Source organism: Mytilus trossulus, chromosome 4 (genome assembly GCF_036588685.1).
Source record: "Mytilus trossulus isolate FHL-02 chromosome 4, PNRI_Mtr1.1.1.hap1, whole genome shotgun sequence".
Lineage (NCBI taxonomy): Eukaryota > Metazoa > Mollusca > Bivalvia > Mytilida > Mytilidae > Mytilus > Mytilus trossulus.
In genome coordinates, this window is record NC_086376.1 from 26,707,250 (window position 1) to 26,730,739 (window position 23,490).

At 32.7% G+C, this 23,490-nt stretch overlaps 1 protein-coding gene across 3 annotated transcripts in view; it reads left to right on the forward strand.

Moving 5' to 3' along the window:
- Nucleotides 1-10,483, forward strand: part of LOC134714978 (nuclear transcription factor Y subunit alpha-like) — a 116,035-nt gene extending 105,552 nt beyond the window's left edge. For all 3 annotated transcript variants that reach the window (XM_063576768.1, XM_063576767.1, XM_063576766.1), the window contains exons 2-6: nt 4,777-4,923; nt 5,266-5,518; nt 6,764-6,816; nt 8,654-8,773; nt 10,047-10,483. In XM_063576768.1, the coding sequence (XP_063432838.1) occupies nt 4,777-4,923; nt 5,266-5,518; nt 6,764-6,816; nt 8,654-8,773; nt 10,047-10,418 (945 nt within the window). In that variant the 3' untranslated portion in view covers nt 10,419-10,483. The remainder of the gene's footprint in view (nt 1-4,776; nt 4,924-5,265; nt 5,519-6,763; nt 6,817-8,653; nt 8,774-10,046) is intronic.
- Nucleotides 10,484-23,490: the final 13,007 nt, after the last annotated feature.

A 23,490-nucleotide genomic window follows, 5' to 3' on the forward strand; every position in this document is an offset into this window, starting at 1 on the left:
CATTTGACGTCACAACTAACAATGATTGTTGCTTGACGTCAAAAGGTCATTCGGAGTTGATATAAGGTCATTCGGAGGCAAAATACAGCTAAATACCAAAAGTGTAAATACGTTTATAGCGATAATGTGTATTACAGTTGATATTTTAGATATTTTTTATATGTATATATACCAAATAATTTTATTTCATTATTTTCTGAAATGAAATTTGAGGAAGTATCATATAATTTTTAGGTTACTGTAGTTTTGGTCCTTTGTGATTTATAGACATATCGTGGTTTCTAAAATTCTCAGGGGAGGAGGTGTCAAAATGGTGGTACACAGTGAATACACCTTAGGGCGAGAAAAAAAAGATCAATGTTTCCGGTAACCTGACCGACCCTATTTTTCAGCCCCGACCCTAACTTTTTTATTTAATCTTAAAAAAAAAAACAAAAAAAAAAATTGTATCAACCGACCCTGTTTTTGACACAGGCTTCTGATAGATGTTATAATATTTTTTCTCTCTTGCTTCTATTTGCATAGAAAGCCAGTAAAACATTTTATTGATGTCAAAAGGTATTCCAAATAGGTTAAAATCCAAGAAATTTGTACAGCAGGTGCTTCAAAAACATTTCAAATGGCACACTTCCAGTTTTTGAAACTAATTACGGATCCGGACTTGAAAAAACCATGATAATTTTCCGGATTTCATTTACAATGTCTAAAAAAAAAAAAAAAAAGAAGAATTTGGACCTACCGACCCTATTTTTCAAAACGATGTTACCGGAAACACGTATCTTTTTTTTAGGCCTTATCGTTAATCCCGGCTGACCTGCCCGCTTGGCCGCTTGAACTTTTGACACATACAACAATCACTTTTCCATTGTGGTGTCAGATATTTTGTTTTATGACGTCAAATTTTTTATGGGAAGCTGTGTGATATCCAGTAATTGCAGACAAATAGCATTAAGGTGTATTGATACTCTTAATTTAAAATTGATAGTGATCTCTCATCTTGCAGAATAAAACTTTAATATTTATGAATTTGAGCAATTTTGTACAGAATTGACATACCGGTAATATCAATTTTTATGTTTTTTGCGAAGTTTCCCTTTAAAAATAAAAAAGATATAAAGATACAATGTACGATTTGTATATTTCATAGTATATGATATTGTTTAAATAAAATTTTGGCGCGAAGGTGTAGGTTGCAAATGGACTTTGAGTGCCAAGTTGCCAACATGTAGGGTGCGAACGTGAGTGGCCCGAATAGACCAGGATTCTGGTGCCTCGACTGACTGGGTATAATGATTGATGAATAACACTGTTATTATCCGAATAACATTTGTAATAACGGAATAACACTTGAAATTTTAATATTAGCACATATTGGTGACTTTTAAACATTGATAATTAAATAATAATATATTATCGATGTATTTTATAACTTAAAAATGATTTACATAAAGCCTATAAATTCATAAAGGTCATTTTAAATTTAGTTTGTACATCGAATATGGCAGCCATTGCTATTTCTGTGGTCACTGTATTGGATGTACATGCTAAATTTAAAAAGTTTTTTATGAACTTTTCTGATTTCTGTAAATCATTTTATAATTTATTATAAAATACATCGTATTGTAAATTAATTTTTTTTTATTGTAAATCAGGACAATTATGGCATGTTGAGAGTGGTGTTATTCAAAAATATAAAGAAGGGAGATGAGGAATGTTTTCATTTCAATAGTTCGTTTCTGGATTCTGTTTGCTCAGGGGCGGATCCAGCCATTTTAAAAAGGGGTGCTGCCTAACCCAGGACAAAAAGGGGGGGTTTCAACTTCATGTCCCCATTCAAATGCATTGATTGTCCAAAAACCCCCCCCTCTGGATCTGCGCCTGTAGCTTTCATTTTTATATGACCGCAAAATTTGAAATTTTTTTCGTCGTATATTGCTATCACGTTGGCGTCGTCGTCGTCCGAATACTTTTAGTTTTCGCACTCTAACTTGAGTAAAAGTAAATAGAAATCTTTGAAATTTTAACACAAGGTTTATGACCACAAAATGAAGGTTGGTATTAATTTTGGGAGTTTTGGTCCCAACATTTTAGGAATTAGGGGCCAAAAAGGGCCCAAATAAGCAGTTTCTTGGTTTTCGCACTATAACTTTAGTTTAAGTTAATAGAAATCTATGAAATTTTGACACAAGGTTTATGACCACAAAAGAAAGGTTGGGATTGATTTTGGGAGTTTTGGTTTCATCAGTTTTGGAAAAAGGGGCAAAAAAAGGGCCCAAATAAGCATTATTCTTGGTTTTTGCACAATAACTTTAGTTTTAGTAAATAGAAATCAATGAAATTTAAACACAATGTTTATGACCACAAAAGGAAGGTTGGTATTGATTTTGGGAGTGTAGGTCCCAACAGTTTAGGAATTAGGGGCCAAAAAGGGACCCAAATAAGCATTTTTCTTGGTTTTCGCACCATAACGTTAGTATAAGTAAATAGAAATCTATGAAATTTAAACACAAGGTTTATGACCATAAAAGAAAGGTTGGTATTGATTTTGGAAGTTTTGGTCCCAACAGAATAAGGGGCCCAAAGGGTCCAAAATTAAACTTTGTTTGATTTCATCAAAATTGAATAATTGGGGTTCTTTGATATGCCGAATCTAACTGTGTATGTAGATTCTTAACTTTTGGTCCCGTTTTCAAATTGGTCTACATTAAGGTCCAAAGGGTCCAAAATTAAACTTAGTTTGATTTTGACAAAAAATGAATGGGTTGGGTTCTTTGATATGCTGAATCTAAAAATGTACTTAGATTCTTGATTATTGTCCCAGTTTTCAAGTTGGTCTAAATCGGGGTCCAAAATTAAACTTTGTTTGATTTCATCAAAAATTGAATAAATGGGGTTCTTTGATATGCCAAATCTAACTGTGTATGTAGATTCTTCATTTTTGGTCCTGTTTTCAAATTGGTCTACATTAAATTCCAAAGGGTCCAAAATTAAACTTACTTTGATTTTAACAAAAATGGAAATCTTGGGGTTCTTTGATATGCTGAATCCAAACATGTACTTAGATTTTTGATTATGGGCCCAGTTTTCAAGTTGGTCCAAATCAGGATCTAAAATTATTATATTGTGCAATAGCAAGTCTTTTCAATTGCACAGTATTGCGCAATGTCAAGAAATATCTAATTGCACAGTATTGCGCAATGTCAAGAAATATCTAATTGCACAATATTGTGAAATAGCAAATTTTTTTTTAATTAGAGTTATCTTTCTTTGTCCAGAATAGAAAGCAAGAAATATCTAATTGCACAATAATGTGCAATAGTAAGATTTTTTTTTAATTGGAGTTTTCTTTCTTTGTCCAGAATCAACTTAAATCTTTGTTATATACAATATACAATGTATATTCACTTTTTACTACCAACTGATAAATTAAAATAATCTTTACCATTCAGTGATAACAAGCAGTTTTTTTACATCTTAATATTTTATGATGTATTTAATTGAGTAGTTATTGTTGCAAACTCCATTAGAAATTTTAATTGAGATTAGTTTTGGAATAAGGGAAAGGGGGATGTGATTAAAAAAATTGGGTTCAATTTTTCTCATTTGAAATTTCATAAATAAAAAGAAAATTTCTTCAAACAATTTTTTGAGAGGATTAATATTCAACAGCATAGTGAATTGCTCTAAGAGAAAATAAAAATTTTTAAGTTCATTAGAACACATTCATTCTGTGTCAGAAACCTATGCTGTGTCAACTATTTAATCACAATCCAAATTTAGAGCTGAATCCAGCTTGAATGTTGTGTCCATACTTGCCCCAAACGTTCAGGGTTCAACCTCTGCGGTCGTATAAAGCTACGCCCTGCGGAGCATCTGGTTACCTGTTTGAATAGTCAAATTACTACCAATGGATGACACTTCTATGGTTTTTATTGGTAGAGGTAATATAACATCTAGATTCCCTTCAAAACTGAGCCTTGCCTCACACCGAACAGCAAGCTATAAAGGGTCCCAAACATTACTAGTGTAAAACCAGTCAAACAGGAAAACCAATGGTCTAATAAAAAAACGAGAAACACTTATGAACTGCATAAACAGACAACAACCACTTTACATCAGATTTCTTACTTATGACATTTGCAGCAGGACTAAATGTTTTAATGGTACCAAACCTTCTCCCTTTTCTGAAACAAGAGCACAACAATACAACATAGAAAGACACACTATAAAATATCCATTGGATGTCTTAACTCAATCAAAAAACACAAATTAACACACAATGAATATTGAATTTACATGTCATATCCGAAGCCTGTTTTCTGTTTGATTATTATCTTGTCTAGTATCCATGGTTTTTAAAAAAAAAATCTTTCAATTTGAACCTATCTTACATCTTTATTAATAAGACAAACAGATGCAGATATGTGAATGATGGTGAAAATTTTCCATCTATGGAGGGAGCAATCAGGCCTAAAATTTGTTTGTAAATTAAACTTGTCATTTAACTCAAATTTATTTTCTTAGAATTAATAATTGATCATATTTGTGTACATTTACGTTTCATCGTCATGATCATAGGCAATAAGAATGTATTCCCTTTTATTTCTTTTGTTTAAATATTGAAATCTTTTGTATATTGAACTAAAAAGTTATACCTCTTCAAAAATGGTTGTATATTTGAAAGGCTGAAGTACATGTGTCCATGTTTGAATCATTATTATTCTTTAAGAATCATACGTATGCGAATCGAATTTTTTCTGCTTGTTATTCTTTCAGATGACAGAAGGTGACCAAACTTATACAGTATTTAATACAGATAACCAACAGACAGTAACAGTAGCCATGCCTGATGACCAACAACAAGCAGGAATTCAATACATTACACAAGATGGAGTTCAATTATCACAACTTTCTCAAGCTGAGGTAAAGAGACTGAGAAATTAAAGTGTGTCTGACAAAAAAATAAACATGGCACTGGTAACATGAGGGTGACACTGAGAATTTAAGAATGGCCCACCTTTAGGCTACATTATGGTGATCCCTTGAAAATGACATAAAAAATTACATATTTAGATGCTGAAGACGAATAAAGAAAAATGTGTTTAAATTTAATGTAATCATTTGGCATCCTGTGTCAGTTCATCTTTTTCACCTTGCCTGTCTGAAATGGACATAACTTGCCTGACTGAAATTAAAGGGACAATCTGTGGTTATTCAACTATCGTAACTGTATTATTAAAAATACTTGTTTTGTTTATTTTATAGAACACAGATAATCCGAATGTTATATACTCATCAATGTCAACAGCAGGCTTTACTACACCAGCTTCACAGGTGATGACAAACATGGGACAGACAACACAGAATCAAACAATGGTTGTCCAAACTCCACAAGGTCAAAGTGCAGTACAGACTGTTGGAGTACCACAGATGTTATTTTTAAATCAAGTCACCTTGAATGGTCAAACATCTTTTGTATTGGTAGATGCTAATAACAAACCAGTGCAATTACCTCAAGGTAAGTGAACTATGTCAGATGTCTAATTTACTACTCTATACCAACAAAAAAGCCATATACACATTCATGTTAGATATCTTATTTACTACTCTATACCAACAAAAAAGCTATGTACACATTCATGTTAGATATCTTATTTACTGCTCTTTACCAACAAAAAAGCCATATACACATTCATGTTAGATATCTTATTTACTACTCTATACCATCAAAAAAGCTATGTACACATTCATGTTAGATATCTAATTTACTGCTCTTTACCAACAAAAAAGCCATATACACATTCATGTTAGATATCTTATTTACTACTCTATACCAACAAAAAAGCTATGTACACATTCATGTTAGATATCTAATTTACTGCTCTTTACCAACAAAAAGCTATGTACACATTCATGTTAGATATCTAATTTACTACTCTAAACCAACAAAAAGCTATGTACACATTCATGGTAGATATCTAATTTACTGCTCTAAACCAACAAAAAGCTATGTACACATTTGTTAGATATCTGATTACTACTCTAGACTATTCCAACAAAAAGCTATGTACACATTCATGTTAGATATCTAATTTACTACTCTATACCAACAAAATGTTTATACATGTACACATTCGCTCAAATTGTCAGCCACCATGTATAATCAGACATTTGTATGACTCACCACCAATAGTAACAGATTCCCCTGTGTTGGTCAAACAGAATGGTCAGACATATTGGTAAAGATCAGTATTTGTACGGTTAGTGCAATGAGAGTCACATTGAATAATTAAACATTTTTCTGTGCAGTTATCCAGTTTAGATTAATGACTAGTTTATTACATTGTAGATATATAATTACTATTTATTACATTGTATAATTTGTGATTACTGTTTATTACATTGTAGATATATGATTACTATTTATTACATTACATAATTTGTAATTACTGTTTATTACATTATACCATATATGATTACTGCTTATTACATTGTACCATTTATGATTAATGTTTATATTGTCAATATAATGAAATTTAATGCAACTGTCATACAAGTGAGAGGTAAACTATAAAACCAGGTTCAATCCACCATATGCTACATTAGAAAATGCCTGTACCAAGTCAGGAATATGACAGTTGTTATCCATTCGTCTGAGCTTTTAGTTTTGCAATTTGATTAGGGACTTTCTGTTATTAGAATTGTCCTTGAAGTCAAGTATTTTTGTGATTTTATTTTTAACATGTACCATTTATGTTTACAGGTATACAAGTGATTAACTTACCAACAAATCAAATGAATCAACAGCTGCCTGTGGTAAGGACATACATTTTATGATAAATTAATCCATGTATATGGTTATTTTCATTGCTGTGATTGAAGTTGTCCAAGAAATTTAGTAATGCACCTTTACATCAGGGTTGGCTAAAAACCTGGCTGTTATAAAAATTTGCCAGACCATTGTGCGATAATGGGTTTTATATGGTACATATCTATGGGTAAAACATGGCAAAATGAAATGTTAAACCTGAATCTCAAATATTTTAAGAAGCTTAGCATTAATTAGAAGATTCAGTAATCAATTACATAAAAGACAACCTAAATGTTCTCATTTATTTTATAAGTTCACTTGTCTGAGACTCTCTTTGTCTCCTATCCTTCCCTTATTACCGCCTTATAGGCACCATGTAGATCCAAACAACAGAATTATCAACTAGATAAGGAGAGTTGGAATCCTATTTTTGAAATATTGCCTCTTTTGTGTAAAAAATAATATTTGAAAACTAAAGCAATTTTTAACCATTCAAACTTGAATTTCTACTAATTTATTTTGATTAAGTTTAACAGAACAGAACAGAACATATTTTATTTCCAATTAAGGGCCGACAAGGGGCATACAGAGCATACATGAATAAGGAAAAAGAATATTAATTTGATAGATATATAGATACAAACATTATTTTGCATACAGTAACAATACAATTACATGTATTTAATTATACCCCCGCTTTAAAAAAGGGGGGTATACTGTTTTACCTCTGTCTGTCCATCAGTCCGTCCGTCAGTCCGTCCGTCAGTCGTACCGTCCCATGAAACTTTCGTCACATTTTTCTCAGGAACTACAATACAAGGATTTCTGAAATTTGGTTTCAGGGTTTATCTAAGTCAGCTATACCGTGTGATGCGTTTTCAGATTGATCACTTGACAACTTCCTGTTTACTGAACACTTGTATGATTTTACACATGATAGCCAAGTTGAAAATTTTCGTCACATTTTTCTCAGGAACTACAATACAAGGATTTCTGAAATTTGGTTTCAGGATTTATTTAAGTCAGCTATACCGTGTGATGCGTTTTCAGATTGATCACTTGACAACTTCCTGTTTACCGAACACTTGTATGATTTTACACATGATAGCCAAGTTGAAAATTTTCGTCACATTTTTCTCAGGAACTGCAATACAAGGATTTCTGAAATTTGGTTTCAGGATTTATATAAGTCAACTATACCATGTGATGCATTTTCAGATTCATCACTCGACAACTTCCTGTTTACAGAACACTTGCATATTTTTACACTATTAATATTATCCACTTGCGACGGGGGTATCATCAGTGAGCAGTAGCTCGCAGTTTCACTTGTTTAACATGTGATATACTTTGTAGGCCAATGATTCTGGTGAAGAGCCATTGTATGTTAACATGTGATATACTTTGTAGGCCAATGATTCTGGTGAAGAGCCATTGTATGATAACATGTGATATACTTTGTAGGCCAATGATTCTGGTTAAGAGCCATTGTATGATAACATGTGATATACTTTGTAGGCCAATGATTCTGGTGAAGAGCCATTGTATGATAACATGGGATATACTTTGTAGGCCAATGATTCTGGTGAAGAGCCATTGTATGATAGCATGTGATATACTTTGTAGGCCAATGATTCTGGTGAAGAGCCATTGTATGATAACATGTGATATACTTTGTAGGCCAATGATTCTGGTGAAGAGCCATTGTATGATAACATGTGATATACTTTGTAGGCCAATGATTCTGGTGAAGAGCCATTGTATGATAACATGTGATATACTTTGTAGGCCAATGATTCTGGTGAAGAGCCATTGTATGATAACATGTGATATACTTTGTAGGCCAATGATTCTGGTGAAGAGCCATTGTATGTTAATGCTAAACAGTATCACAGAATATTAAAGAGAAGACAAGCCAGGGCCAAGTTAGAAGCATTAGGACGAATACCTAAAGAAAGACAAGTAGGTCATATAATCAAATTAGGTAATCAGTTGACCAAGTTCCATAGTAAATTGCAGATTGTTTTTATTCATTCACACATTTGTAGTCATGTTTTGTTGAAATATGAAACTGACTTGTTTACAAAGCAGACTAAGAGCATCATATTAAAATAAAAGATTTTACTCATGTCCTTATTCCATCAGAAGTGAATGATCGACAATACCGAAAAAAAAGCTTTATGAAATAGATATTTTAAAGCTGTAGTTTGTATTGTATAAGTCTTGAAAGAGTAATCATGCACATAATTGTATTTCATGTTGAGTACTACACATGATATCTCTCAACATCATCAATGATCAGGGAGGGTTAAATCTTGGCTAACAAGGTTACATCAGCATATTATACCACTGTAACAATTTGCTTAAAACAGCATAATGATTTTATACTAGTTACATATATAGCCATTAGGATTCATTAAAACTTCAAAATGAATTATTGAAATTCTATATATTTTGTATATGGTACATGTAGCTAAATTTATAACCCACCTTTTGCTTGTTATAAAATTATATTAAAGAACTAACAACATTTTGCAAGAGTTTTTGTTGTCAATTAATGAAAATTGACCATAAAGTCTCTACAGTGAATAATTCACACACTGACCTATACAGAAGGAGGTACAGTTTATGGCCACAATAACTATTCAATTGTCAATCAACAAAACCATTCACTCAGATACAAACGAAAAACAAAGATGATCTCCATTCATAACCCCACATTTTTGTGCCTGTCCCAAGTCAGGAGCCTCTAGACTTTGTTAGTCTTGTATGTTTTTTAATTTAAGTTTATTTATATGTGTTAGAGTTAAGTTTGATGTCCATTTTCACTGATCTGGTACACATTTTCTGGTACAGACCAGCTGAAGCTCCCCAAGTATTAAGGATTTGCGTTTAAACCCAATTTGTGGCCTTAGGCTGTGTTCTGCTCTTTGATCGGGTTGTTGTCTCATTGACACTTTTCCCATTTCCCATTTCTATTCTCAATTTTATATTTAGATAATGTTGTTTTTTAAATATTAATGACGAGTATGGTAGACCATTTTGTGTAGTAGTCAAATCATAAACTCATTTACCACCATTTTGCAGTGTTCAGTAATTTGTTTGAAACAACCTCATTGACAGTGTATTGTTTTATCATGACAAGTTACAGATCAAGTTTTGACTGGAACAAAATTCCCCAATTTTGAGTTGAAATTATCTTTAGGAACTTAACATGAGTTTGCTTACTTTACAGAAATACCTGTATGAGTCAAGACATCGACATGCTCTGAACAGACAGCGAGGGTCTGGTGGTGTATTTATTAAAGGTGGTAAACATGCAAATTCAGAAGAAGATGAACTTAAACAAAAGAATGGAAATGCCAGAGGAGGGTCTCGCCCTGCTACACCATCTTTCCCACAGCCAGTACCTATTGCCATTGCTCCATCTACAGGCATGTCAGCATCATCAGAAATAAATATGGCTTCCTACGCTACAGCAATAAACAATCAGTTACAAGCAGCATTCTCAAGTGTAGCTGGACAATCCATCCAACTGAATTCTTCTAACATACAAGTATCTGCTAATGGTGCCGCAAATATACTCAATTCTTTGTCAGGAACATAAACTTGCTGTCGAAATATTTTCATTTGTATATAATTTTTATGTCTTTATTAAAGGTAGTGTCCATATTTAGGTTGTTTGTTACATATGCTGTTTATGAATTTATGCCAGATTTATGACAAGTCCTGTTTTAATATTCATACTTTTATGCCTTACACCAAGAATTCTTTATATTCCTGTCTTATGATGATACTTGTTTTGTCATGTCTAGCCATATGTTGAACTTACATTTTAATAGACAACTTTCGAGTTCGATGCATTTTCGTCCAAAACTCTGGTTTTTAGTGAACGTCATTTGTGCGTTTAGGGGCGTCGTCACTTCCGTTCCAATGTTAAGCGAGTGGTTGGAAATCTATAATTCTATATTGTACGAAATATTCGGCTAATTGAATTCTCAAAATTGACAATTAGCACTGCTGTCATTAGCGAATTGTCATCAAGTACCTACAGAACATCGATTATTTCTAGTTTATCCTGCACTATGACGATCACTAAGACGCTTGATGAACGTTAATAGTGCAGGGATACAGGCGACCCCCTCTATCTGACAAATGACGTCATAAAGGCGCGTATAATTGACGAGTTTTTTTCTGGTGACGGATGAACTCGAAAGTGGTCTATTGGTCTTATAGACACATTGTGTTTATATCTCCAGAAAGAGGTCTAAATCTTCCCATAATATTATATAAAAACAAAATTACAAGTCTTTCAGTTTCTGGTTCAGGCACTACATTCCACCAGGTATAGTGGTACATTGTATTGGTTGATATATCACAATTTAAGATTATTTTATCACCTTGCAATAACACAGTACTACTTTTAAACTAGTGATGGTAATTTTATTGTGCCACAATTAGTCTGAGGAATAAATGAATTTTATATTGCTTAATATCTGAAAGGGGAAATAGAAGTTATCATTTATCAGCAAAGAACAAGAAAAAAGATACAAGAACAAATTTCTTGTTATAATAATTACCTATTAAAATTTTAGAAAAAATAGAATGGGATACTAAGAAGGCATTAAAACAGTGAAAAACACAATGGCTTTGTAGAAAAACATTGACAAACCAGAAAACTTTTGAAACCAGAAGCTCCACATGGCATGCTTGGTATGACTGTAGAGGTCAAACCCTTAACAGTTGGGGCAAGTATGGACACAACATTCAAGCTTGATACAGCTCTGAATTTGGATTGTGCTTAAATACAGCAGAATAGGTTTCTGACACAGAATGAATGTGGTCTAAGAATTTAAAAATATTTATGGTCCAATATCCAAAATCTAAATACATTTGTACATGGTTAGATTCAGCATATCAAAGAACCCCAAGAATTCAATTTTTGATGAAATCAAATAAAGTTTAATTTTGGAGCCTTTAGAACTCAATGTGGACCAATTTGATGGAGGGCCAAAATATCAAAAAATCAAAGTACATGGTTAGATTCAGCATATCAAAGAACCCCATATCTTCATTTTTGTCGAGCCTTCGACTTTAGTCGAAAAAGCGAGACTAAGCGATCCTACATTCCGTTGTCGTTGTCGGCGGCGTCCACAAATATTCACTCTGTGGTTAAAGTTTTTTGAAAATTCAATAACTTTCTTAAACTATACTGGATTTCTACCAAACTTGGACAGAAGCTTGTTTATGATCATTATATAGTATCCAGAAGTAAATTTTGTAAAAATAAAATTCCATTTTTTCCATATTTTACTTATAAATGGACTTAGTTTTTTCTGCGGGGAAACATAACATTCACTCTGTGGTTAAAGTTTTTAGAATTTTCATAACTTTCTTAAACTATACTGGATTTCTACCAAACTTGGACAGAAGCTTGTTTATGAGCATTAGATTGTATTCATAAGTAAATTTTGTAAGAAAATAAATCCATTTTTTCAGTATTTTACTTTTAAATGGACTTAATTTTTCTGCGGGGAAACATTACATGCACTCTGTGGTTAAAGTTTTTAAAATTTTAATAACTTTCTATCCTGGGTTTGCACCAAACTTAGACAGAAGCTTATTTATGATCATAAGATTGTATCCAGAAGTAAATTTTGTAAAAAAATAAATCCATTTTTTCTGTATTTTACTTTAAAATGGACTTAGATTTTCTTCCAGTTAACATTACATACAGTCTGCAGTTGAAGTTTTCAAACTTGGACAGAAGCTTCTTACAATCATAAGATAGTATCAAGAGGAATATTTTTATTGATTTTCTTCCTCATTTTTGTTGAGCCTTCGATTTACAGCAAAAGTAGACAAGACACTGGGTTCTGCGGAACCCTTACAAATTTTTTGTTGAAATCAAACAAAGTTTAATTTTGGACCCAGATTTTGACCAATTTGAAAACTGGTCCCATAATCAAAGATCTAAGCACAGGTTTAGATTCAGCATATCAAAGAACCCCAATAATTTAATTTTTGTTCAAATCAAACCAAGTTTAATTTTGGATCCTTTGTCTTTGAACCTTAGTGTAGACCAATTTGAAAACAGGACCAAAATAAAAAATCTAAATACATGGTTAGATTCGGCATATCAAAGAACCCCAATAATTCAATTTTTGATGAAATCAAAGGAGGTTTAATTTTTTACCCTTTTGGCAGCTAATTCCTAAACTGTTGGGACCAAAACTCCCAAAATTAACCAAACCTTCCTTTTGTGGTCATAAACCTTGTGTTTAAATTTCATAAATTTCTATTTACTAATACAAAAGTTATTATGCGAAAACAAAGAAAAATTCTTATTTGTGCCCCTTATTGGTCCCTAATTCCTAAACTGTTGGGACCCAAAAAAAACCAAATCAATCCAACCTTCCAATCAATAGTTGTTATAATCTTGTGTTAAAATTTTGTTGATTTCTATGTACTTATACTAAAGTAATTATCCGGAAATGATCCATCTTCGGACGACGTGACACCAATTTACGACCCCAAAAAATATGTCTGCAGTTACCAATTCCACCAATAGAGTTTTATACTCAGAGTCTAGAAAAATTTAATCCAGTCTTATACATTCAACTAGAGTCTCTCTGGAGCCTGTGTCGCTCTGTCTACTGTTGTTTTGGGAATTCATGTAAAATAAGGTTAAACTCATAATTAATAGAATAAGATGCCCTTATAATGATTGAGGCCAAGTTTGGTTTAATTTGGCCCAGTTGAATTAGAAGCAGGTCATCCCATTGTAGTCTTAAAATACAAGTAGTAACCGAAGACCCCTTCTCTTTATTTAAATCAGTTTTCAAGTTGTGTCCATTTGAAATTGGTTTCTTTGCCATTTTCCCTTAGACTTAAATAGTAAACACCTATGTTCTATTATTAACCATGGTGGAAATGTTGGCTGGATGACAGGGTCATCAGACACATTTTTAAATCAAGATACCCGATTGAAAATTGTGGCAAAGTTTAATTCTATTTGGCTAAGTAGATTAATATGCCATCACTTGGTGTCCGTCGTCGTCCGTCGTCTGTCGTCGTAAACTATTTCAAGAATCTTCTCCTCTGAAACTACTGGGCCAAATACTTTCAAACTTTAACTGAATGTTCCTTAGGGTATCTAATTTATAAATTGTATCCGAAGATTTGATCTATCAACAAACATGGTCGCCATTGCTAAAAATAGAATATAGGGGTCAAATGCAGTTTTTGGCTTATAACTCAAAAACCATTTAGAGCATATCTGACCTGGGGTTATATTGTTTATCAGGTCAAGATCTACAATGTATCTGCCCTGAAATTTTCAGATGAATCAGACAACCTGTTGTTGGGTTGCTGCCCCTGAATTGATAATTTTAAGGAAATTTTGCTGTTTTTGTTTATTATCTTGAATATAATTATAGATAGAAATAAACTGTAAACAGCAATGATGTTCAGCAAAGTAAGATCTTCAATTAAGTCAATTTGACCAAAATTGTCAATTGACCCCTTAAGGAGTTATTGCCCTTTAAGGACTTTTTTCGCAATTTGTTCATCATGTTGACTTTAAAAAATCTTCTCCTTTGAAACTGCTGTATCAATTTCAGCCAAACTTAGGCTAAATGAGTTTCAGAGTATTTAGTATAAATTTTATATTTTATTTCCTTGTATGTCAAGAAACATAGCTACTATGGCTAAAATAGAACATAGGAGAAAATGATTATTTTTTTTGGCTTTTGAAGAAAATAGGACGATCCAAAAAACATTTGAATAAATTGAAAAGCCAAAATAATCATTGATGAGAGATTTAACCAAAAGAATTAAGGTGAGCGATTCAGGCTCTTGAGAGCCTCTTGTTAAAGGTAGATACCTTAATGATGATTGTGGCTAAGTTGGGTTTATATTCATCTTCGCTATCCAAGGGTAACGATCCACTACCTCTCTTTTCACCTTACCTTGTGTCTCCGAAATTTTATCTCAATCCGAGAAGGGTGAAGAGAGCGGGAGTGGATCGTAACCCTTGGCTAGCGAAGATGGGTTATATTTGGTCCAGCAGTTTCAGAGAAAACGGTCGCCAAATGTGTTCACGGCGAGTGCCTTGCAAAAAGCAAGTTCTGTTTTCCCACAGACGTAGTCCTGATTTTTCGGGACCAAAGTTTCTTATTTATTTGTCTTTTGTTCATTGATTGCCCTTCTGTATTCTGTTAGTGTTGCATTCCTTTTGTATTCTAGTAATTCTGTTATGAACTTGATTATGAGTTTAAAAAAAACAGCTTAACTATGTGAACTCCATTTTTGCTTTATCATGCACATTGGTCTTTTGATGTTGTCCCTAAACTTATGTCTTGAACTGAATTTATACATTTTACTTTGAGACAAAAATATTGCCAATTATTAAAACCAAACTTGCATTTTCAGGTTATGAAAGGATCTTAAGAACAGCCAGAAAGCATGAATTTTCATCATTTTTTCATTAGCTTCTTGGGCCTTCGGTGGCTTCAAAACCCTTCAAAAAAATATTTCTCGCTCCGCTCGGTGAAATATGTTTGCCAATACGTTTAAACAGGCTAGTTACAAACAAACTTTATATTAATACTATATGTATGTATGCAATACATGTATTTGCAGTTGTGAATATAAAAGATCTATTTCTGCAGAGGATGATGTCTGATGATTTATTCTGATTAAATGGTACATAATGACTTGACTATACATGTATTATCTATAATAAACAAATTATTTTAAAATTGTATGTTTTCGAATATCATAAATAAAGTTGTGAAAATGAATATTTAGATCCTTGCTTTAATGAAAATGAAAAATCTTGCTATTGAAATGCAGAAAACGAATAAACTGTCCTCTTAGTTTACAAAAATAAATAACCGATCAAAATCAAATCCTCCTCCCCCCCTCGAATATCAAATGGTCGTCTCCTTATACTCTGATATGACATCCAAATTTTATACGACCGTCGTATATTGCTATCACGTTGGCGTCGTCGTCTGCGTCGTCGTCCGAATACTTTTAGTTTTCGCACTCTAACTTAAAGTAAAAGTGAATAGAAATCTATGAAATTTTAACACAAGGTTTATGACCACAAAATGAAGGTTGGGATTGATTTTGGGAGTTTTGATCCATTTTAGGAATAAAGGGCCAAAAAGGACCCAAATAAGCATTTTCTTGTTTTTCGCACAGTAACTTTAGTAAAAGTAAATAGAAATCTATGAAATTTTGACACAAGGTTTATGACCACAAAAGGAAGGTTGAGATTGATTTTGGAAGTTTTGGTTCTAACAGTTTAGGAATAAAGGGCCCAAAGGGTCCAAATTAAACTTTGTTTGATTTCATCAAAAATTGAATAATTGGGGTTCTTTGATATGCCGAATCTAACTGTGTAAGTAGATTCTTAATTTTTGGTCCCATTTTCAAATTGGTCTACATTTAGGTCCAAAGGGTTCAAAATACAACTTAGTTTGATTTTAACAAAAAATGAATCCTTGGGGTTCTTTGATATGCTGAATCTAAAAATGTACTTAAATGTTTGATTATGAGCCCAGTTTTCAATTTAGTCCAGATAGGGGTCCAAAATTAAACTTTGTTTGATTTCATCAAAAATTGAATAAATTGGGTTCTTTGATATGCCAAATCTAACTGTTTTAGTAGATTCTTAATTTTTGGTCCCATTTTCAAATTGGTCTTCATTAGGTCCAAAGGGTCCAAAATTAAACAAAAAATAAATTATTGGGCTTCTTTGATATGCTGTATCTAAATATGTATTTAGAATTTTGATTATGGGCAAAGTTTTCAAGTTGGTCCAAATCAGGATTTAAAATTATTATATTAAGTATTGTGCAATAGCAAGAAATTTTCAATTGCACAGTATTCAGCAATAGCAAGAAATCTTCAATTGTACAGTATTGTGCAATAGCAAGAAATTTTCAATTGCACAGTATTGTTCAATAGCAAGAAATCTTCAATTGACAGTATTGCGCAATAGCAAGAAATATCTAATTGCACAATATTGTGCAAAAGCAATCAATTTTCAATTGGAGTTATCTTTCTTTGTCCAGAATAGATATTTGTGCAATAGCAAGATATTTTCAATATTCTTTATAAATTTGAGTTATCTTTCTTTGTCCAGAATAGTAGTTGAATCAACTTAAATCACTGTTTTATACTATATACAATGTATTTTCACCATTACTACCAACTGATAAATTAAAACAATATTTACCATTCAGTGATAACAAGCACTTTTTTTTACATTATAATATTTTGTGATGTATTTAAATGAGCAGTTATTGTTGCAAACTCAATTAGAAGTTTGAAATGAGATCAGTTTTGGAATAAGGGAAAGTTTTTCTCATTTCAGATTTCATAAATAAAAAGAAAATTTCTTCAAATTTTGTTTTGAGAGGATTAATATTCAACAGCATAGTGAATTGCTCAAAGGCAATTTTTTTTTAAAGTTCATTAGACCACATTCATTCTGTGTCAGAAACCTATGCTGTGTCAACTATTTAATCACAATCCAAATTTAGGGCTGAATCCAGCTTGAATGTTGTGTCCATACTTTCCCAAACCGTTCAGGGTTCAACCTCTGCGGTCGTATAAAGCTGCGCCCTGCGGAGCATCTGGTTTACCAGTGTTATATTCACAAACTCTAGCAATTATGTAAAGTTTGCTGTTTAATCAATTATACTCAAGTAATGGTACAACATTGAAAAAACTTGCATCTGACAATTTATGCCCTTTAATCACGTTTGTTTCAATTGCAACAAATCAGTGGTTTGTCACCTTCAGTGAGTCTCTTTAATTTTTGTTGTTGGTTATATATTAAAGTCTTATATAACCAACAACAAAAAATCACAAAAGGGGGACCCCCCCCCCCTAAATCCGCCTCTGCACATGGTTCTTATGGGAGTTTATAGAAGTTGTAAGTAACTAGAACAACAAACCAAAATATCGAAAGAGATGATAATGGAAGTGTTAACGACCTTGACTAGCTTTACAGCCATCGCACAGTTCAAAAGCCTGAAAAACCTGGCCAATCATACTGCAACATGTAGCGGAGCTAATCATTAGCCAGGACCCCAGGCTATCGCACAGTCAGCATTGGTGCCCGAATGTGTTTTGTGAGATTTAAATATTTTCTGCAGTTATCAGAAACAGATAAAGGGCGCCATTTTGTTAGGCGATCATCTTGATTGTGAGGGATCCAAACCCTCCCACTAACCTGGTATATAAACAATAATAGTGCATTGACTAGAAATATTATATCTACGATATAAGTATGAGGCATAGAAACGGAGAAATGCGAGGCTCTGCCGAGCTATATAACTGTTTCAGGGCGAATCCTCACATCGTTGATGTCAAGTCAATGCAGTAGTATTGTCTTTAAACTGCAGTCTAACAAAAAAAAAATTCAATTGTTGTTCAATGTGTTAATGGTTATTTATTTGATTTAAATATTGGTAAAAATCCCCATATCATGCAGGCAGAGAAATATATACAACACAATGAAATGTACATTACCAGTTGAAACCTACAATCGCTAGTAAAAACTCGTTTAAATATTGACTAAAACATCAACAATAAGCATAAAACATAATGATTTATAGGTTGCAAACAAAAAATATTAACAATTGAAATACGTTTTTCAAAAAATTGTAAAACAAGTTTTCCATGAATCGTTGTATTACATTGGAAACAAGAACAGGTTGCAGAGATCGTATGCACAATTAATAATAAATAATTTCGGCAATTTCTATTTAAATATTCATGCGGAAAAGTGATATCGGGCCAGTGACTGTATAAGACATAGAAATATAGTCAACGTTTTTTTTGACTGGTCAAATAGAATGAATGCAGTATAAATGGATGTAACAGAACAGCATAGTAGATCATAGTAGAAACTATAATAAAATGGTTCGCTGAGCGCAGCCTGATACGACTACAGAGGTCGAACCCTGAACAGTTGGGGAAAATTTAGACACAACATTCATGCTTGATTCAGTACTGTCTGAATTTGGATTGTGATAAAATTTTGACACAAAATAAATGTGGTCAAAGATCTTACAAATCTATTGCACAATACTGTGCAATTGAAGATCCAAAAATTCGATATTGAAAAACAAACATAAACGAATCCCTTTAAAAAAAATACTTTCTTAAAAAAACATATTTATTTTTTCAAGTTATAAGACTATTCAGAAAAAATCTGTTGGTCAAATAATTAATATAAAAACTTCAAAATAAATTTCAGAAAGTATGTGAGATCAATATTTAAAAAATAAATATAATTTATACAAAATATAACACAAATACTTATCATCAATGATACCATAAAAGTGCATGTAATTGAAATGTAATTTAAAAGTAATTGAGCATTACATGCTTTTTTCATTGTAATTAATTAAATTACCATTACATGTAATTAAAAAAATGCTCAATTACACATTACATTCAATTACATGAAAAATTGTAATGCATTACACTTAATTACCATTACATTTTGAATTACCCCATCCCTGATTCCTAAACAGTTTGCCCCATAACCTTTCAAATGAACCCCAACCTTCTACTTGTGGTATTAAACGTGGTGGTACAATTTCAGAGCAATTGAAATACTTGTACACAAATTTTTATCCTGAAACTAGAAAAATGCTTGTTTTGGACCCCTTTTTGGTCCCTTATTCCTAACCTGTTGGGACCATGTTCCCCAAAATTAATCCCAAACTTCCTTTTGTGGTATTGAACCTTTTTAAAAATGCCATAGAGATCCATTCAGTTAAGGTGGCTCGTGGGTACAAAAATTTCAGCAAAAACTCAAACCTTTATTTTTTTATTACAATTTTTATTTATTACACTATTAGTTATTACTTTATGATATGGCACAAAAATCAACCCAAAAAATCGTTTTGGTTTGGTTCCAGATGACTTTTAAAATGTTTATATTATTGAAAAAATTCCAAATTATCTGCCCCTGGTGCAAAAATGCCATTTTTTTGCATATTTTTTGGCATTAAATATGAAATATGCATTAAATATGAAATATCTTATTTAACTCATCGGTGATCTATATTTTTTATTATTGTTTTCAAATAAGCTGTACATAAATAAAATGATTGTAAAATTTAAGCGATTTCTGTTATTAGGTTATTTTTTATTTTGATATTACCTCTATTTTTTTCTATTAGTTCAACAGAAAAAAAAGGACATTAAACAAAAATGTATGCTTCTTCAGGAGGCAGATTGTGAGCTAAATGAACGGTGACCCCCGTTTTTTATTTATTTTTATTTTAAGTATATGATAAAGTTTATTTATAAAAAGATATAGCTAAATCCTATTTAAAAAAAAATATATACCCAGGAGTCCCCTAAAACTTAAGTTATTGTCCGGAAACCAATGTGTTCAATGCGTTTCCAGACGACAACCCATGCAGACAACATCATACCTTTATACGATCCCAAAAATTTAATTTGCCGTCGTTTAAAAATTAGTTGAAAAGGCTTAACTCATCAGATGGATACAAATACTACATAGAGTGGACTTGGCCTGGTACTTGTACCCAACAACAAAAAGTACAGATCTGAGTTTCTGACAGCTAGTTCTAAGCCACTAACAACTTATAAAATAACATGCATCTAAGATTTAATTATAAATCAGTACACATCAAACATCCAATGGATTTAGTGTAAGGTCCACAATTGGGAAGCTGTGATAATCTCTTATGTAGTAAAGATTTGTTCTTCACCAACTAAGTATGTTGCTATTGATGAGTTTTGAATGACAGAAATTTTATCTTTTACACGATAATGCTAGAGCTTCCTGAAGGGGTTTACACGATAATGCTAGAGTTTCCTGAAGGGGTTTAATCCCCTACACCGGAGCTGCTGGAGCAGCCTTCCACTCACTGATGTGTGTGTTTACACTTTAGCATTACCTTGCTACGCCACTGACAAACTAATCAGGACCAATATACCATGAAAATGAGGTTCGATCGGATAAACTATTACAGACACGTTTTTTTCATACAATCAATACATGCATGACATATAGATGATCTATTGCTTATAGTATCAGAGAATAATACTTCGACATAAAAATTGTTATATTGCCAAATGAACACATGATAATGAGGTCAAGGTCAAATGAAACTTGCCCGACTGCAATCATTCCATACACCAAATAGTTATCAAAAATACCAGGATTATAATTTTATACGCCAGACGCGCGTTTCGTCTACATAAGACTCATCAGTAACGCTCAGATCGAAATAGTTAAAAAAGCCAAACAAATACAAACTGAAAGTTGAAGAGCATTGAGGACCCAAAATTCCAAAAAGTTGTGCCAAATACGGCTAAGGTAATCTACTCCTGGGGTAAGAAAATCCTTAGTTTTTCGAAAAATTCAAAGTTTTGTATACAGAAAATTTATAAAAATGACCACAAAATTGATATTCATGTCAACACCGAAGTGCTGACTACTGGGCTGGTGATACCCTCGGGGACGAAACGTCCACCAGCAGTGGCATCGACCCAGTGGTGTAAATAGTTATCAAAAATACCAGGATTATAATTTTATACGCCAGACGCGCGTTTCGTCTACATAAGACTCATCAGTGACGCTCAGATCAATATAGTTATTTTATTGCTTCTAATTTCAGAACAAGAGTGCACGCGCTGAAATGTCTCGCCACCTTTACTAATCATTGATATTATGTTGATAGTCCTAAGTATAAAGCTTTATCAAACACTGTCACATAAACTTAACATTAACCAAGATAACTAAACAAAGACAAAAAACCATGAAAATGAAGTCAAGGTCAGATGAACCATGCCAGGCAGACATGTACAGCTAAAAATGCTTCCATACAACAAATATAGTTGACCTATTACTTATAGTTTAAGAAAAATAGACCAAAACACATAAACATAACACTGAGCAATGAACCGCGAAAATGAGGTCGAGGTCAAATAAAATCTGCGGGACTGACATAAAGATCATAAAATATTTCCATACACCAAATATAGTTGACCTATAGCATATAGTATTGGATAAAAAGACCAAAACTCAAAAAAAATATTTTTGACCACTCAACCATGAAAATAAGGTCAAGGTCAGGTGACATCTGCCCGCTAGACATGTACACCTTTCAATCATGCCATACAACAAATATAGTAGATCTTTTGCATAAAATATGAGAAAAACAGACCAAAACACAAAAACTTAACTATAACCACTGAACCATGAAAATGAGGTCAAGGTCAGATGACACCTGTCAGTTGGACATTTACACCTTACAGTCCTTTCATACACAGAATATACTAGCCCTATTGCTTAATAGTATCTGAGGTATGGACTTGACCACCAAAACTTAACCTTGTTCACTGATCCATGAAATGAGGTCGAGGTCAAGTGAAAACTGTCCGAGGGCATGAGGACCATGCAAGGTACGCACATACCAAATATAATTATCCTATTACTCATAATAAGAGAGAATTCAACATAACAAAACATCTTTTTTTTCAAGTGGTCACTGAACCATGAAAATGAGGTCAAGGACATTTGACATGTAACTGACGGAAACTTCTTAACATGAGGCATCTATATACAAAGTACTAAGCATCCAGGTCTTCCACCTTCTAAAATATAAAGCTTTTAAAAAGTTAGCTAACACCGCCGCCGACGGATCACTATCCCTATGTCAAGCTTACAAAAGTTGCAGGCTCGACAAAAAACAACCAAAACAATTTTGTTAACATTGAGAAATGAACGGTGAAAGTTATATAGAGATCAAATTAAACTTGCCAAACTAACATGCACATCATAAATTATTTCCATACAACAAATTTAGAATACCTATTAAATTTACAGTGCTACCTTCATAATCCAACACCAGGGTATTCCAACATCATGGTTCCATAATATGCCTTTCCTGACATGACCTGCTTTTTTGTCTGGTCCCCAGTGTCAGAAAATACAAGTTGCACTGTATTACTAAAATAATTATCCACACGCAACCTGCAAGTTTAAACCATTGAACATTGAAAATGAGGTCAAGGTCAGATGACATCTGCCAGTTCAATTCTCTACAAATTTGTACTTAATTGGCCTTATTTTTTTTGATTCAAGTGTCATGAAAAAGTTTTCTGTAGACAAAACCTGTGTCTGGCCCATATATAAAAGGAGTAGGTCCGGTAAGACCCCTTTTTGGCCCCAAAATATAACAGTTTTACAAAATTGTTAAAATGTAAACTTTTAGTTATTAATTGGACAGTTAAATGCTTCTGCTACATAAATATGGGCGTTTTTTGACAATACAATGCACAAATATCGGGGTGTAGCACCATTTAGTCATGCTAAATTGCTGAAATCTTCAAAATTCCATTATTTTCGTTAAATTTTAGACAGTTTCCGTGTAAAACGAAAGTGGCCGCATTCGTGTTCATCCTTAATATTGAAATGTAAGTTGTATTTTATGATAATACATAACATATATAAAGATTGTGGATGAACATGGATGCGGCCACTTTCATTTTTGACAAACACCATCCGAAAAGTGACGTTTTTTGGCATATTAGAGAGATTTTTTATATTTGAGCTTGAATCGGATCGTTTTTAATGACTAAATTAGTTTAAAAGTTTCACAAAAACTAAT